The sequence below is a fragment of the Anomaloglossus baeobatrachus genome, chromosome 6 (genome assembly GCF_048569485.1).
Source record: "Anomaloglossus baeobatrachus isolate aAnoBae1 chromosome 6, aAnoBae1.hap1, whole genome shotgun sequence".
NCBI classification, from domain to species: domain Eukaryota; kingdom Metazoa; phylum Chordata; class Amphibia; order Anura; family Aromobatidae; genus Anomaloglossus; species Anomaloglossus baeobatrachus.
The window spans coordinates 42490310-42505041 of record NC_134358.1 but is presented as its reverse complement, the minus strand read 5'-3'; the positions used below and the strand labels follow the sequence as shown (position 1 = coordinate 42505041).

The 14732-nt window shown below is 54.1% G+C and overlaps 1 protein-coding gene across 2 annotated transcripts in view; it reads right to left on the bottom strand.

Annotated features, from left to right (window-relative positions):
• Nucleotides 1-14732, bottom strand: part of WASHC5 (WASH complex subunit 5) — a 200986-nt gene that overhangs the window by 155196 nt on the left and 31058 nt on the right. For both annotated transcript variants that reach the window (XM_075352876.1, XM_075352877.1), the window contains exon 4: nt 14118-14202. In XM_075352876.1, the coding sequence (XP_075208991.1) occupies nt 14118-14202 (85 nt within the window). The remainder of the gene's footprint in view (nt 1-14117; nt 14203-14732) is intronic.

The following is a 14732-nucleotide window of genomic DNA, read 5'->3' as shown; positions in this document are numbered from 1 at the left end:
CCGACTGTCTCCTGCTCTGTTGGGGTTTGTTGTGTCCTGGCTGAGGAAAGGATGAATCCTTACCCCTGGACTGTTTAATGGTTACATCCCAACAGTCACCAAACAGTCGGTCAGCAGAAAAAGGCAACTGGTTAAGCACCCTTTTTTGGAAGCAGAATGTGCCTTCCTCAGGCTCTGCTTAAAAACACGGAGTAGCGGAGGCTACTGCCGCACGGTTCGCAGAGTCTAGGGCAACCTGACTCGCGTAAGAAACAAATGCAGACATTTGAGAGGTTAAGGATGCCACTTGCGGCACAGATGTACGTGTAACCGTGTCAATCTGTGTAAGACAAGCTGAAATAGCTTGGAGTGCCCCAAGGGTGAGAATGCTGGAGCCAACGGTGCGCCGACAGCCTCATAGATGGATTTAGACCAGAGATCCCTCTGTCTGTCAGTGGCATCTTTAAGTGCAGTTCCATCTCCCACTGCAACTATGGATCTAGCTACAAGCCTGGAGATTGGAGGATGCCGCTTGGGACACTGGGTCCAATCCTTGACCACGTCAGTGGGCAGGGATAACGTGTATCCTAAGCCGTTTGGAGAAGCGCATATCTGGATAAGTGTGGTGTTCCTGGACTGCCTCTCTGAAGGCAGAGTGGTCCAGAAGAATACGTGAAACTGACTCCTCCACTGGAGGAGCTGGGAGAGAAATAACCAACATTCTATTGATGGACGCTATAAGATTATTCACTATGGCGTCACCATCAGGTGTATCCAGATTGAGAGCCGTCTCAGGATCAGAATCCTGAGCAGGTACCCCCGCCTTATCACACAGAGAGTCCTTTTGCTGGGACCCTGATGAAACCGAGGGCCGCTCAGTGAGCCCGCTTAGGCTGCTGGGACTGACGTCTGTGCAGAGCCGTGACTCTGGGATGCGTGTGACATTCCCGGAGCTGTTAGTTGTTCACACTGAGGGGGGCCATGGATCAATGATTTAACAGTGCCCATGTTGTGAGAGACATGTCCGGACTGCTAGGCTTCTAGTATCATAGCCATAGTGTCAGAAAATCTGTCAGTAAATACTGCAGACACCGTCCTCATCCTCTGGCCATTAGCAGAGACTCCGGCTACAATGGGGGTCTATGTAACCTGCCGGCCGTATAGCCGTACATGCTGTACCGGCTGCAAAGAAAAACATGAGGTTCTGCACCTTTGTTTTACCAGAGAATATGCTGATAACTCCTCCGCATAATCCAGGAGGGTATATACAACGTGCGACCAAACAGTGCAATGTATATAGTACAAGCATATCTATAAGTGCACTTCTGCACTAGTGGGGTTAGCACCACAGGTGCTGCTTAACGCCTGTTGCAGCGATTGTGTGACTATCAGAATGCCAGGGTCTTCCACACTTGTCTCTGTATTGTACAGAAAACTGACACTAATGGCTGCCGGCGTCCTGTATAGAGAAGGAAGCCGTGGGCGTGCCTGAGAAAGTGCGGGAATCCGGTTTCACAGTGCACACAGTGAGAGGGGTGGAGTATGCAAAACATACTCCAGCTCTCAGTGCTGCTGTGCTATGCAGCGTCACGCCCCTACCCTGATGTCAGGGCTGTGGGCGGTAACGAAGGGAGACTAGGCCCAGAAGCCGGGGACTCGAGTTAATAAGCGCGGCCGGCATATCAGTGCTGGCCGGCGCGGAAGTCCCCGGCGCAACAACTCCCAGCGGCGCCTTAAATAAAAACGGCAGCGGCGTTAGCGCGGTAGTCACCCAATACACTAACACACCCAGCAACGCTGTGGTGTGCGATGGCACTAGTGCGGACAGCGCCGCTGTCTCTGGCGCACTAACACACCCAGCAGTGCTGCCGTGTGTCTGCGCGGTCCCCACAGGGACACCGAGTACCTCCATGTAGCAGGGCCATGTCCCTGAAGATACTCCGCTCCATGTCCAGCAGTACCAGGGGCTGTGGATGGAGCACGGTCTCTGTGCCTGGAGACCGATAGAATCCCACTTCACCCAGAGCCCTGTAAAAAGGGATGGGGAAGGAAGCAGCATGTGGGCTCCAGCCTCCGTACCCGCAATGGGTACCTCAACCTTAACAAACACCTCCGACATGAAGTGGGGTGAGAAGGGAGCATGCTGGGAACTCTATATGAGCTCTCTTTTCTTCCATCCGACATAGTCAGCAGCTGCTGCTGACTAAACAGTGGAGCTATGCGTGGATGTGTTGCCTCCTTCGCACAAAGCACAAAACTGGTGAGCCAGTGATCCCACTGGGGGTGTATAGCCAGAAGGGGAGGGGCCTTACACTTTTAAGTGTAATACTTTGTGTGGCCTCCAGAGGCAATAGCTATACACCCAATTGTCTGGGTCTCCCAATTAGGAGCGAAAAAGAAAGGGAATTTTGTTTACTTACCGTAAATTCCTTTTCTTCTAGCTCCAATTGGGAGACCCAGACAATTGGGTGTATAGCTATGCCTCCGGAGGCCACACAAAGTATTACACTAAAAGTGTAACGCCCCTCCCCTTCAGCCTATACACCCCCCGTGCTGCTACGGGCTCATCAGTTTTGGTGCAAAAGCCAGAAGGAGGAAAAAATTATAAACTGGTTTAAAGTAAACTCAATCCGAAGGAATATCGGAGAACTGAAACCATTTAACATGAACAACATGTGTACACAAAAACAGGGGCGGGTGCTGGGTCTCCCAATTGGAGCTAGAAGAAAAGGAATTTACGGTAAGTAAACAAAATTCCCTTCTTCTTTGTCGCTCCTAATTGGGAGACCCAGACAATTGGGACGTCCAAAAGCAGTCCCTGGGTGGGTAAATAATACCTCATAATAGAGCCGTAACGGCTCCGTCCTACAGGTGGGCCACTGCCTCCTGAAGGACTCGCCTACCTAGGCTGGCATCTGCCGAAGCATAGGTATGCACTTGATAGTGTTTCGTGAATATGTGCAGGCTCGACCAGGTAGCTGCCTGACACACCTGCTGAGCCGTAGCCTGGTGTCGCAAGGCCCAGGACGCTCCCACGGCCCTGGTAGAATGGGCCTTCAGTCCTGAGGGAACCGGAAGCCCCGAGGAACGGTAAGCTTCGAGAATTGGTTCCTTGATCCACCGAGCCAGGGTTGATTTGGAAGCTTGAGTCCCTTTACGCTGGCCAGCGACAAGGACAAAGAGTGCATCCGAGCGGCGCAGGGGCGCCGTACGAGAAATGTAGAGTCTGAGTGCTCTCACCAGATCTAACAAGTGCAAATCCTTTTCACATTGGTGAACTGGATGAGGACAAAACGAGGGTAAGGAGATGTCCTGATTGAGATGAAAAGGGGATACCACCTTAGGGAGGAATTCCGGAACCGGACGCAGAACCACCTTGTCCTGGTGAAACACCAGGAAAGGGGCTTTGCATGATAACGCTGCCAACTCAGACACTCTCCGAAGTGAGGTGACTGCTACTAGAGATAATCCTGAAGACGCTAGGATCCAGGACTCAATGGCCACACAGTCAGGTTGAGGGCCGCAGAATTCAGATGGAAAAACGGCCCTTGAGACAGCAAATCTGGTCGGTCTGGCAGTGCCCACGGTTGGCCGACCGTGAGATGCCACAGATCCGGGTACCACGACCTCCTCGGCCAGTCTGGAGCGACGAGGATGGCGCGGCGGCAGTCGGCCCTGATCTTGCGTAACACTCTGGGCAACAGTGCCAGAGGAGGAAACACATAAGGAAGCTGAAACTGCGACCAATCCTGAACTAAGGCGTCTGCCGCCAGAGCTCTGTGATCTTGAGATCGAGCCATGAATGTTGGGACCTTGTTGTTGTGCCGTGACGCCATTAGGTCGACGTCCGGCATCCCCCAGCGGCAACAGATCTCCTGAAACACGTCCGGGTGAAGGGACCATTCCCCTGTGTCCATGCCCTGGCGACTGAGAAAGTCTGCTTCCCAGTTTTCTACGCCTGGGATGTGAACTGCGGATATGGTGGATGCTGTGGCTTCCACCCACAGCAGAATCCGCCGGACTTCCTGGAAGGCTTGCCGACTGCGTGTCCCACCTTGGTGGTTGATGTAAGCCACCGCTGTGGAGTTGTCCGACTGAATTCGGATCTGCTTGCCTTCCAGCCACTGCTGGAACGTTTTTAGGGCAAGATACACTGCCCTGATCTCCAGAACATTGATCTGAAGTGAGGACTCTTGCTGAGTCCACGTACCCTGAGCCCTGTGGTGGAGAAAAACTGCTCCCCACCCTGACAGACTCGCGTCCGTCGTGACCACCGCCCAGGATGGGGGTAGGAAGGATTTCCCCTTCGATAATGAGGTGGGAAGAAGCCACCACCGAAGGGAAGCTTTGGTTGCCTGAGAGAGGGAGACGTTCCTGTCTAGGGACGTCGGCATCCTGTCCCACTTGCGTAGGATGTCCCATTGAAGAGGACGCAGGTGAAACTGCGCGAAAGGGACTGCTTCCATTGCTGCCACCATCTTCCCCAGGAAGTGCATGAGGCGCCTCAAGGGGTGTGACCGACCTTGAAGGAGAGATTGCACCCCTGTCTGTAGTGAACGCTGTTTGTCCAGCGGAAGCTTCACTATCGCTGGAAGAGTATGAAACTCCATGCCAAGATATGTCAGCGATTGGACCGGTGTCAGATTTGACTTTGGAAAATTGATGATCCACCCGAAACTCTGGAGAATCTCCAGAGTAACGTTGAGGCTGTGTTGGCATGCCTCTTGAGAGGGTGCCTTGACCAGCAGATCGTCTAAGTAAGGTATCACTGAGTGACCCTGAGAGTGGAGGACCGCAACTACTGTAGCCATGACCTTGGTGAAAACCCTTGGGGCTGTCGCCAGGCCGAACGGCAGTGCCGCGAACTGAAGGTGTTCGTCTCCTATGGCGAAGCGCAAGAAGCGCTGATGCTCTGGAGCCATCGGTACGTGGAGATAAGCATCCTTGATATCGATCGATGCTAGGAAATCTCCTTGGGACATTGAGGCGATGACGGAGCGGAGGGATTCCATCCGGAACCGCCTGGTCCTTACGTGTTTGTTGAGCAGCTTTAGGTCCAAAACAGGACGGAAGGACCCGTCCTTCTTTGGAACCACAAACAGGTTGGAGTAGAAACCGTGACCCTGTTGCTGAAGAGGAACCGGGACTACCACTCCTTCTGCCTTCAGAATGCCCACCGCCTGCAGAAGAGCCTCGGCTCGCTCGGGAGGCGGAGATGTTCTGAAGAATCGAGTCGGAGGACGAGAGCTGAACTCTATCCTGTAACCGTGAGACAAAATGTCTCTCACCCAACGGTCTTTTACTTGTGGCAGCCAGGTGTCGCAAAAGCGGGAGAGCCTGCCACCGACCGAGGATGCGGTGTGAGGAGGCCGTAAGTCATGAGGAAGCCGCCTTGGTAGCGGCACCTCCGGCGGTCTTTTTAGGGCGTGATTTAGACCGCCATGCGTCGGAGTTCCTCTGATCCTTCTGAGGCCTTTTGGACGAGGAGAATTGGGACCTGCCCGCACCCCGAAAGGACCGAAACCTCGACTGTCCCCTCCTCTGTTGGGGTGTTTTTGGTTTGGCCTGGGGTAAGGATGTTTCCTTTCCCTTGGATTGTTTGATGATTTCATCCAATCTCTCACCAAACAAACGGTCGCCAGAAAATGGCAATCCAGTTAAGCACTTTTTTGGAAGCCGAATCTGCCTTCCATTCCCGCAGCCACAAGGCCCTGCGTATTGCTACCGAATTGGCGGCTGCAACCGCCGTACGGCTCGCAGAGTCCAGGACAGCATTAATAGCGTAAGACGCAAATGCCGACCTTTGAAAGGTTATGGACGCCACTTGCGGCGCAGACGTACGTGTGAGTGCGTCAATTTGCGCCTGACCAGCTGAGATAGCTTGGAGTGCCCATACGGCTGCGAATGCTGGAGCAAAAGACGCGCCGATAGCTTCATAGATGGATTTCAACCAGAGCTCCATCTGTCTGTCAGTGGCATCCTTGAGTGAAGCTCCATCTTCCACTGCAACTATGGATCTAGCCGCCAGTCTGGAGATTGGAGGATCCACCTTGGGACACTGAGTCCAGCCCTTGACCACGTCAGGGGGGAAAGGGTAACGTGTATCCTTAAGGCGCTTGGAAAAACGCTTATCTGGACAAGCTCGGTGTTTCTGGACTGCCTCTCTGAAGTCAGAGTGGTCCAGAGACATACTCTTTGTACGCTTGGGAAACCTGTTGATGGACGCAATAAGATCATTCACTATGGCGTCCCCATCAGGAGTATCAAGGTTGAGAGCGGCTTCAGGATCAGAATCCTGATCAGCTACCTCCGCTTCATCATACAGAGAGTCCTCTCGCTGAGACCCTGAACATTGTGATGATGTCGAGGGGATTTCATAGCGAGCTCGCTTAGTCGGTCTGGGGCTGCGGTCCGTGTCAGAGACCTCACCCTGGGATCCATGAGACACCCCGGGAGGACATTGCTGTTCCAACTGAGGGGGACCAGGGGGCAATGATTCCACAGTGCCCATGGCTTGAGATGCCGGCCTGGACTGCAAGGCTTCTAATATCTTAGCCATAGTCTCAGAAAGTCTTTCAGTAAAAACTGCAAACTCCGTCCCTGTCACTTGGACAGTGTTAACAGGTGGTTCTCCCTGGGCCACCCTTAGCAGAGGCTCCGGCTGAGAAAGTGCCACAGGGGCCGAGCATTGCACACAATGAGGGTCAGTGGAACCTGCCGGCAGTATAGCCGTACATGCTGCACAGGCAGCATAGTAAGTATGTGCTTTGGCACCCTTGCTATTTGTGGACGACATGCTGTTGTCTCCTCTGAGCAATACAGGAGGGTATATAGCCAAAAATCAACAGTGCACCATACAGTGTAAAGTATAGTCTATAATCATATAACATATAAGTACACTTCTGCACTAGTGGGGCCAGCACCACAGGTGCTGCTTACCGCCTGCGCAAAGCGGTTGTGTGGGCACCAGAATTCCTGCCTGGGTCTCCCTGAGCTTGTCTCTCCTCTCCAGCGTTAGCAGAGCTGAGAGGAATGGCTGCCGGCGTCCTGAGGAGAGGAGGGAGCCGTGGGCGTGACCCAGAAAAGTGCGGGAACTGGTGCCCCACTGTGCAGAGTGAGGGGGGTGGAGTATGCAAAGCATGCTCCAGCCCTCAGTGCTGCCGTCCTGTACAGCGTCCCGCCCTTCCCCTGACTGGCAGGGCTGGGGGCGGGAAGAAAAAGAGACTAGGCCGCAAAAGCCGGGGACTCGAGTTATAAGCGCGGCCGCCGTATAAGCGCGGTCGGCGCGGAAGTCCCCGGCGCACCAACAGTCCCAGCCGCGCCGCAGTGATAACCATGGCAGAGGCGGTCAGCGCGGCAGTCCCCATACACGAACACACTCAGCGACGCTGAAGTGTGTAATGGCACAAACTCAGTCAGCGCTGCTGTCCCCGGTGCACTAGCACACCCAGCAATGCTGGAGTGTTGCTGTGCGCGGTCCCCACGGGGACACAGAGTACCTCAAAGTAGCAGGGCCATGTCCCTGAACGATACTCGGCTCCTATCCAGCAGGGTCCTCAGGAGCTGTGGATGGAGCACGGTCTCCTGTGCCTGGAGACCGAAAGGATCCCACTTCACCCAGAGCCCTAATTGAGGGATGGGGAAGGAAAAGCAGCATGTGGGCTCCAGCCTCCGTACCCGCAATGGATACCTCAACCTTAACAACACCGCCGACAAGAGTGGGGTGAGAAGGGAGCATGCTGGGGGCCATGTTATGGGCCCTCTTTTCTTCCATCCGACATAGTCAGCAGCTGCTGCTGACTAAGCTGTGGAGCTATGCGTGCATGTCTGACCTCCTTCGCACAAAGCATAAAAACTGATGAGCCCGTAGCAGCACGGGGGGTGTATAGGCTGAAGGGGAGGGGCGTTACACTTTTAGTGTAATACTTTGTGTGGCCTCCGGAGGCATAGCTATACACCCAATTGTCTGGGTCTCCCAATTAGGAGCGACAAAGAAAAGAGAGGTGCACCGCCTAAGAGCAGCGGTGCGTGACACATAGATCCGGAGCGCTCGCACCAGATCTAAAGTATGCAACGCTTTTTCAAAGCGATGAACAGGAGCCGGACAAAAGGAAGGCAATGAAATGTCCTGGTTAAGGTGGAAAGGAGAAACCACCTTAGGGAGAAAGTCCGGAGTCGGACGGAGAACCACCTTGTCTTGGTGAAAAACGAAAAAAGGTGACTCCGAAGAGAGAGCAGCTAAATCAGAGACTCTCCTGAGGGAAGTTATGGCCACTAGAAAGACCACTTTCTGTGAAAGACGAAACAAAAGAAACCTCCCTAAGAGGCTCAAAGGGGGGTTTCTGTAAGGCCGTGAGGACCAGATTAAGGTCCCAGGGATCCAAAGGCCGCCGGTAAGGCGGAATGATGTGAGATGCGCCCTGCATAAAGGTGCGCACCTGAGCCAGCCGGGCGATACGCCGCTGGAACAACACTGACAGAGCCGAGACCTGTCCCTTGAGGGAATTGAGGGATAGTCCTAGCTGCAGACCGGACTGTAGAAAGGACAGGATGGTCGGCAAGGAAAAAGGCCATGGGGCATGGCCGGAAGAACGACACCAGGACAGGAAAATTCTCCAAGTCCTGTGATAAATTTTGGCCGAGGAAGACTTCCGAGCCTGAGTCATAGTGGAGATGACTTCGGGAGGAATGCCAGAAGTCGTCAAGATCCAGGACTCAAGAGCCACGCCGTCAATCTGAGAGCCGCAGAATTCTGGCGGAAAAACGGACCTTGTGAGAGAAGGTCTGGGCGGTCCGGGAGATGCCACGGCACCTCTACGGACAGATGGAGCAGATCTGGGTACCAAGCTCGCCTGGGCCAGTCTGGAACAATGAGGATGACCCGACGGCCCTCCATTCTGATCTTGCGCAGGACTCTGGGCAAGAGAGCTAGAGGGGGAAACACGTAAGACAGACGAAACTGGGACCAATCCTGAACCAGCGCGTCCGCTGCAAAGGCCTGAGGATCGTGGGAGCGAGCCACGTAAACCGGGACCTTGTTGTTGTGCCGGGATGCCATTAGATCCACTTCCGGAGTGCCCCACTTGCGGCAGATTGACCGAAACACTGCCGGATGCAGAGCCCACTCGCTGCTGTCCACGGTTTGACGGCTGAGATAATCTGCCTCCCAGTTTTCTACGCCTGGGATGTGGACTGCGGATATGGTGGATTTGGAGTCCTCCGTCCACTGAAGGATACGTTGGACCTCCAACATTGCTAGGCGGCTGCGAGTCCCGCCCTGGTGATTGATGTAGGCAACCGCTGTCGCGTTGTCTGACTGGACTTGAATGTGCTTGCCCGCCAACAGGTGGTGAAAGGCTAGGAGAGCTAGGAGCACAGCTCTGATTTCCAGCACATTGATCGAGAGGGCTGATTCGGACGGAGTCCAAGTGCCCTGTGCTCGGTGGTGGAGAAATACTGGTCCCCAGCCGGATAGACTGGCATCCGTGGTGAGGATCACCCAGGACGGGGCCAGGAAGGAGCGTCCCTGAGACAGAGAGAGGGGCCGAAGCCACCACTGAAGAGAGACCCTGGTCTGTGGCGACAGAGCCACCAACCTGTGCAAGGAAGAAGTCCGCTTGTCCCAACAGCGGAGAATGTCCAGCTGCAGAGGACGCAGATGGAACTGGGCAAAGGGAACCGCTTCCATTGACGCCACCATCTGACCCAGCACCTGCATTAGGTGCCTGATGGAATGACGGCGGGGCCTCAGCAGAGAGCGCACCGCCAGATGGAGAGACTGCTGTTTGACTAAGGGCAGCTTGACAAGTGCCGGCAGAGTCTCGAATTGCATCCCTAGGTACGTGAGGTTCTGGGTCGGAGTCAGAGTGGACTTGGGCAGATTGACAAGCCACCCGAATTGAACAAGAGTGGCGAGAGTGAGCGAGACACTCCGCTGACAGTCTGCACTGGATGAAGCCTTGACTAGAAGGTCGTCCAGGTAAGGAATCACTGCCAACCCCTGGAGGTGCAGAACCGCAACCACTGCTGCCATGACCTTGGTGAATACTCGAGGGGCCGTGGCTAACCCGAAGGGGAGAGCCACGAATTGGAAATGTTCCTCTCCGATTGCAAAGCGTAGCCAACGCTGGTGTGAAACTGCAATTGGCACATGCAGATAGGCATCTCTGATGTCGATGGATGCCAGGAAATCTCCTTGGGTCATTGAGGCAATGACTGATCGCAGAGACTCCATGCGAAAATGCCGCACCTGAACATGCTTGTTGAGAAGCTTGAGATCCAGGATGGGCTGGAAGGAACCGTCCTTTTTGGGGACTAGGAAGAGATTTGAGTAGAAACCTCTGAACCGTTCCCTGGCGGGAACCGGTACAATTACTCCGTTGGCCTGCAAGGATGCCACGGCCTGAGAGAAGGCGGCGGCCTTGGAGCAGGGGGGAGTTGACAGAAAAAATCTGTTTGGCGGGCTGGAAGAGAATTCTATCCTGTAGCCGTGGGAGATGATATCCCGCACCCACTGATCGGAGACGTGTTGAAACCACACGTCGCCAAAGTGGGAGAGCCTGCCACCAACCAAGGACGTTGCTGGCGCGGCCAGATAGTCACGAGGACGCTGCCTTGGTGGCAGCAGCCCCTGCGGACTTCTGAGGACGCGGCTTCGTGCGCCAGTTGGGCTTCTGGTCCTTGGCTGAGTTAGTGGACGAGGCCGAGGGCTTAGAGGACGACCAGTTAGAGGAACGAAAGGAACGAAACCTCGACTGGTTCCTGCCCTGGACAGGTTTCCTGGTTTTAGTCTGTGGCAAGGAAGTACTCTTCCCGCCAGTAGCTTCCTTAATAATCTCATCCAGTTGTTCACCAAACAGCCTGGACCCAGCAAATGGGAGCCCAGCCAGGTACTTCTTTGAAGAAGCGTCTGCCTTCCACTCTCGCAGCCACAAGATCCTGCGGATAGCGAGGGAATTAGCCGAAGCCACCGCAGTGCGGTGAGAAGCCTCCAGCATGGCAGACATGGCGTAGGCTGAAAAGGCTGAAGCCTGGGAAGTTAAGGCAACCATTTCGGGCATAGAGTCCCTAGTGAGGGAATGCATCTCCTCCAGAGAAGCAGAGATGGCCTTGAGAGCCCACACTGCTGCAAAAGATGGGGAGAACGAGGCCCCTGCCGCCTCATATACAGATTTGGCCAGAAGGTCAACCTGGCGGTCAGTGGGATCCTTAAGTGAGGTGCCATCAGCCACTGATACAACTGTCCGGGCTGAGAGTCTAGACACCGGAGGGTCTACCTTTGGTGAGTGAGCCCACTCCTTGACCACCTCTGGTGGAAAAGGAAAACGGTCATCAGAACCACGCTTTGGGAAGCGTTTGTCAGGACAGGCCCTGGGCTTGGTCACAGTGGCCTGAAAACTGGAGTGGTTAAAGAACACACTCCTTGTTCTCTTAGGCAAGGTAAACTGGTGCTTTTCTGCCAGAGAGGGTTGTTCCTCTGATACTGGCGGATTGAGGTCCAGTACAGAATTAATGGATGCAATCAAATCACTAACATCTGCGTCACCCTCAGTCAGATCAATGGGGCACATGGAGGTAGCGTCCGAGCCCCTAGAAAAGACATCCTCCTCATCCTGCGAGTCAGCTCGTGAATCAGAGCCGCGGGACGAGGAAGGAGAGGGGACCCTGCGTCTCTTTTTAGGAGGACGGGGTCTGGGAGCAGATGAAGAATCCTCTGTGAGCTCTGGAGAGCGAGCCGAAGCAGCAGAGGCGCCCTGAGAAGGGGGCTGATGCATGCTCAGCAAAGTCCGGGACAGCTGTCCCATGGAGTCGGCAAAGGACTGGGAGATAGACTTAGAGAAGGATTCTACCCAAGCCGGGGGTTCAGCCACCGGGGCCGGAGCAGCCGGAGGGACCACTGGGGAGACTCCAGGCTGAGGCACCACCATGTTAGAGCAGGCATCGCAATGTGGATATGTGCTCGGTTCAGGCAGTACGAGCTTACATGCAGTGCATATTGAGTACAGCCTTGCAGCCTTGCTCCTAGTGTGAGACATGCTGCTGAGGTGGGGGCTCTGAGCCAGAATGACCCCCAGAGAGTGTATAAGAAGGTCCACAACCGGAGGTTGTGGCTTACCAGACCGTTTGTGTGCCCTCCGGATCCCACAGCTCGGACCCCCAGACAGATTAGCAGAGATGCTGCAGCCAGCGCCGATCAGTGTGAGAACGCTGATAAAATGGCGCCGGAGCGAGGAGAGGGGGCGGGGCCTAGTCAAAGAGCGGGATCCGGAGGGCCAAAGAGATATACAGGGGAGGGAAACATCTCCTCAGAGAGGAGTGTCCTCCCCTGTGCCGAACGGCCGGTGGGCGGAGCCGCACTGTCCCCCTGCATGACTGACATGCAGGGGCAGTGAAAACGAAACTAGGCCTCAGGCGAAGCCGGGGCCTAAATTTTGCAATGCGACCGGCGCGCAGGCACCCTCGGCGCGGTTCTCTGGTGAAAACTAGAGAACCGGCCGGAAATGTCACAAAGGTTATATAACACACTCTCCCCAACATTAAAGTGCAAGGGACCCCCCTGATAATAACGTCTCAATACTTAGCTTGTGAGACGCAGGGCCAGGTCCCTGAGGGATGAGTGCTCCGTCCGGCAGGATCCTGAAAGGGCTGCGGATGGAGACCGGTCTCCTGCAAGGCAGTGAGAACCGTGCTGGCTCCCACTTCAAGCCAGAGCCCGAGGGATGGTGAAGGAGCGCGGCATGTAAGGCTCCAGCCCTGAAATCAACCTTAACAACACCGCCGACACAGTGGGGTGAGAAGGGACATGCCGGGGCTCCAGGCTTGGACCCGCTTTTCTTCCAACTCTTTAAAATCAAAAATCAGATGAGAATGCATGTGTGGATGTGTGCCTCCTGAACACAAAGCATTGAACTGGCTATATTTGGTTATCCAGGGGGTGTATATGCTCAGAGGGAGGAGCTACACTTTTTAGTGTAGTACTTTGTGTGTCCTCCGGAGGCAGAAGCTATACACCCATGGTCTGGGTCTCCCATAGGAACGATGAAGAAAAGGCCCGTTTCACACGTCAGTGAAAAACCCTGACGTTTTTCACTGGCGTGTAAAACACGCACATGTCCCTCCGTGTGCCGTGATTCACGGCACACATGGGTTGTCTAAGTGCAATCCGGGCTCCGCTCTCCGTGGCCCGTGATTGCACTTAGCAATCAACTCACCTGCGCCCGCTCCCGCTCTCCATGGTGCTGATCGCTCCCGCGGTGCAGCATCCGGCCGGCGCTGACCCCCGCAGCAGCTGCTTCCGGGTCGGCTGTGTCGTGCATAATGAATATGCGCGACAGTAATGAGCCGGCTCAGAAGCAGCAAGCTGCACGGGCTGCAGAGGACATCGCTGGACGCCGGGTGAGTAAAAATGATTTTTATTTTAAAAGCACGTTTTTTTCTGGCACGTGTTTCACGGACCACACCACTGCGTGGTCCGTGGAACATCAGTGATGCCAGAAAAAAATGGACATGTCTCCGTGCGGCAAACACGCACACGCGGGTACGCCGCACGGAGACACGTGCAGTGAAAAATCACTGACGTGTGAGCAGACCCATTCATTATAATGGGTCTGCGTATGTCAGTGATTCTGGTACGTTAAAAAAAAAAAACACAAACGTACCAGAATCACTGACGTGTGAAAGGGGCCTAAGAGTTACCTCTCATCTTGCCCACTTAACCCCTTAGATGCAGAAATCAACAGGAGCCATAGCATCTAAGGAGTTTGAGAGCATAGGATGATCCCTCTGTCAGCTCATTGGAAACACACAGAACCGGCTGAGGCACAGCCATACCCAGGCCAGGTATGGACCATGATGTATGGACCCGGCGTATGTGACCTGAACCCAACAGCCCAAAAGGTTGTTTTTAAAACACCGTATAAACTGGTTTGCGCCTATTCCAATTGACGGAGCAGATCGCTTTGGAATACTATGCGACAAAGGATCAAGTCATGGAGGAAACAAAGGAAAATTGTAATGTAATACAAAAGTATATAGTGGGAAAGCACAAAATGAATAAAGCTTGGGGAAACTACAGTAAAAACTGTAATAAGCTCCTGACAGTCTCCTGCGGCTGTCTGTGCGGTGTCACCGGCGCTCACCAGGAGCTGCTTCCCGTCTTCATTCAGGAGCACGGTCTCCAGAGTCTGCTGGATGTAAATCCCTTCATTAAGATCTTCAAGATATCTGAAAAGAGGGAAAATAAAAACAACTAAAAATATGTAATGTGGTCATAGAAACCGGGATAATGTCAGCAACAAATGAAGTATGTATTAGGAGGTTCTGCAGCAGCTGCGGTGTAAACTATGAAATTCTGAACAAGCTGTGGTGTATTATGAGACACTGCAGCAGCAGAGGTGTATGATGAGGTTCTGCAGCAGCAGAGGTGTATTATGAGGTTCTGCAGCAGTAGAGGTGTACGATGAGGTTCTGCAGCAGCAGAGATGTACGATGAAGTTCTTAAGCAGAAGAGGTGCATAATGAGGATCTGCAGCAGCTGAGGTGTATCGAATCTGCAGCAGCTGAGGTGTATGATGAGGTTCTGCAGCACTGATGTGTATGATGAGGTTATGCAGCAGCTGAGTTGTACAATGAGGTTCGGCAGCAGCAGAGGTGCAGGATGAGGTTCTGCAGCAGCAGAGGTGCAGGATGAGGTTCTGCAGCAGCAGAGGTGCAGGATGAGGTTCTGCAGCAGCAGAGGTGCAGGATGAGGTTCT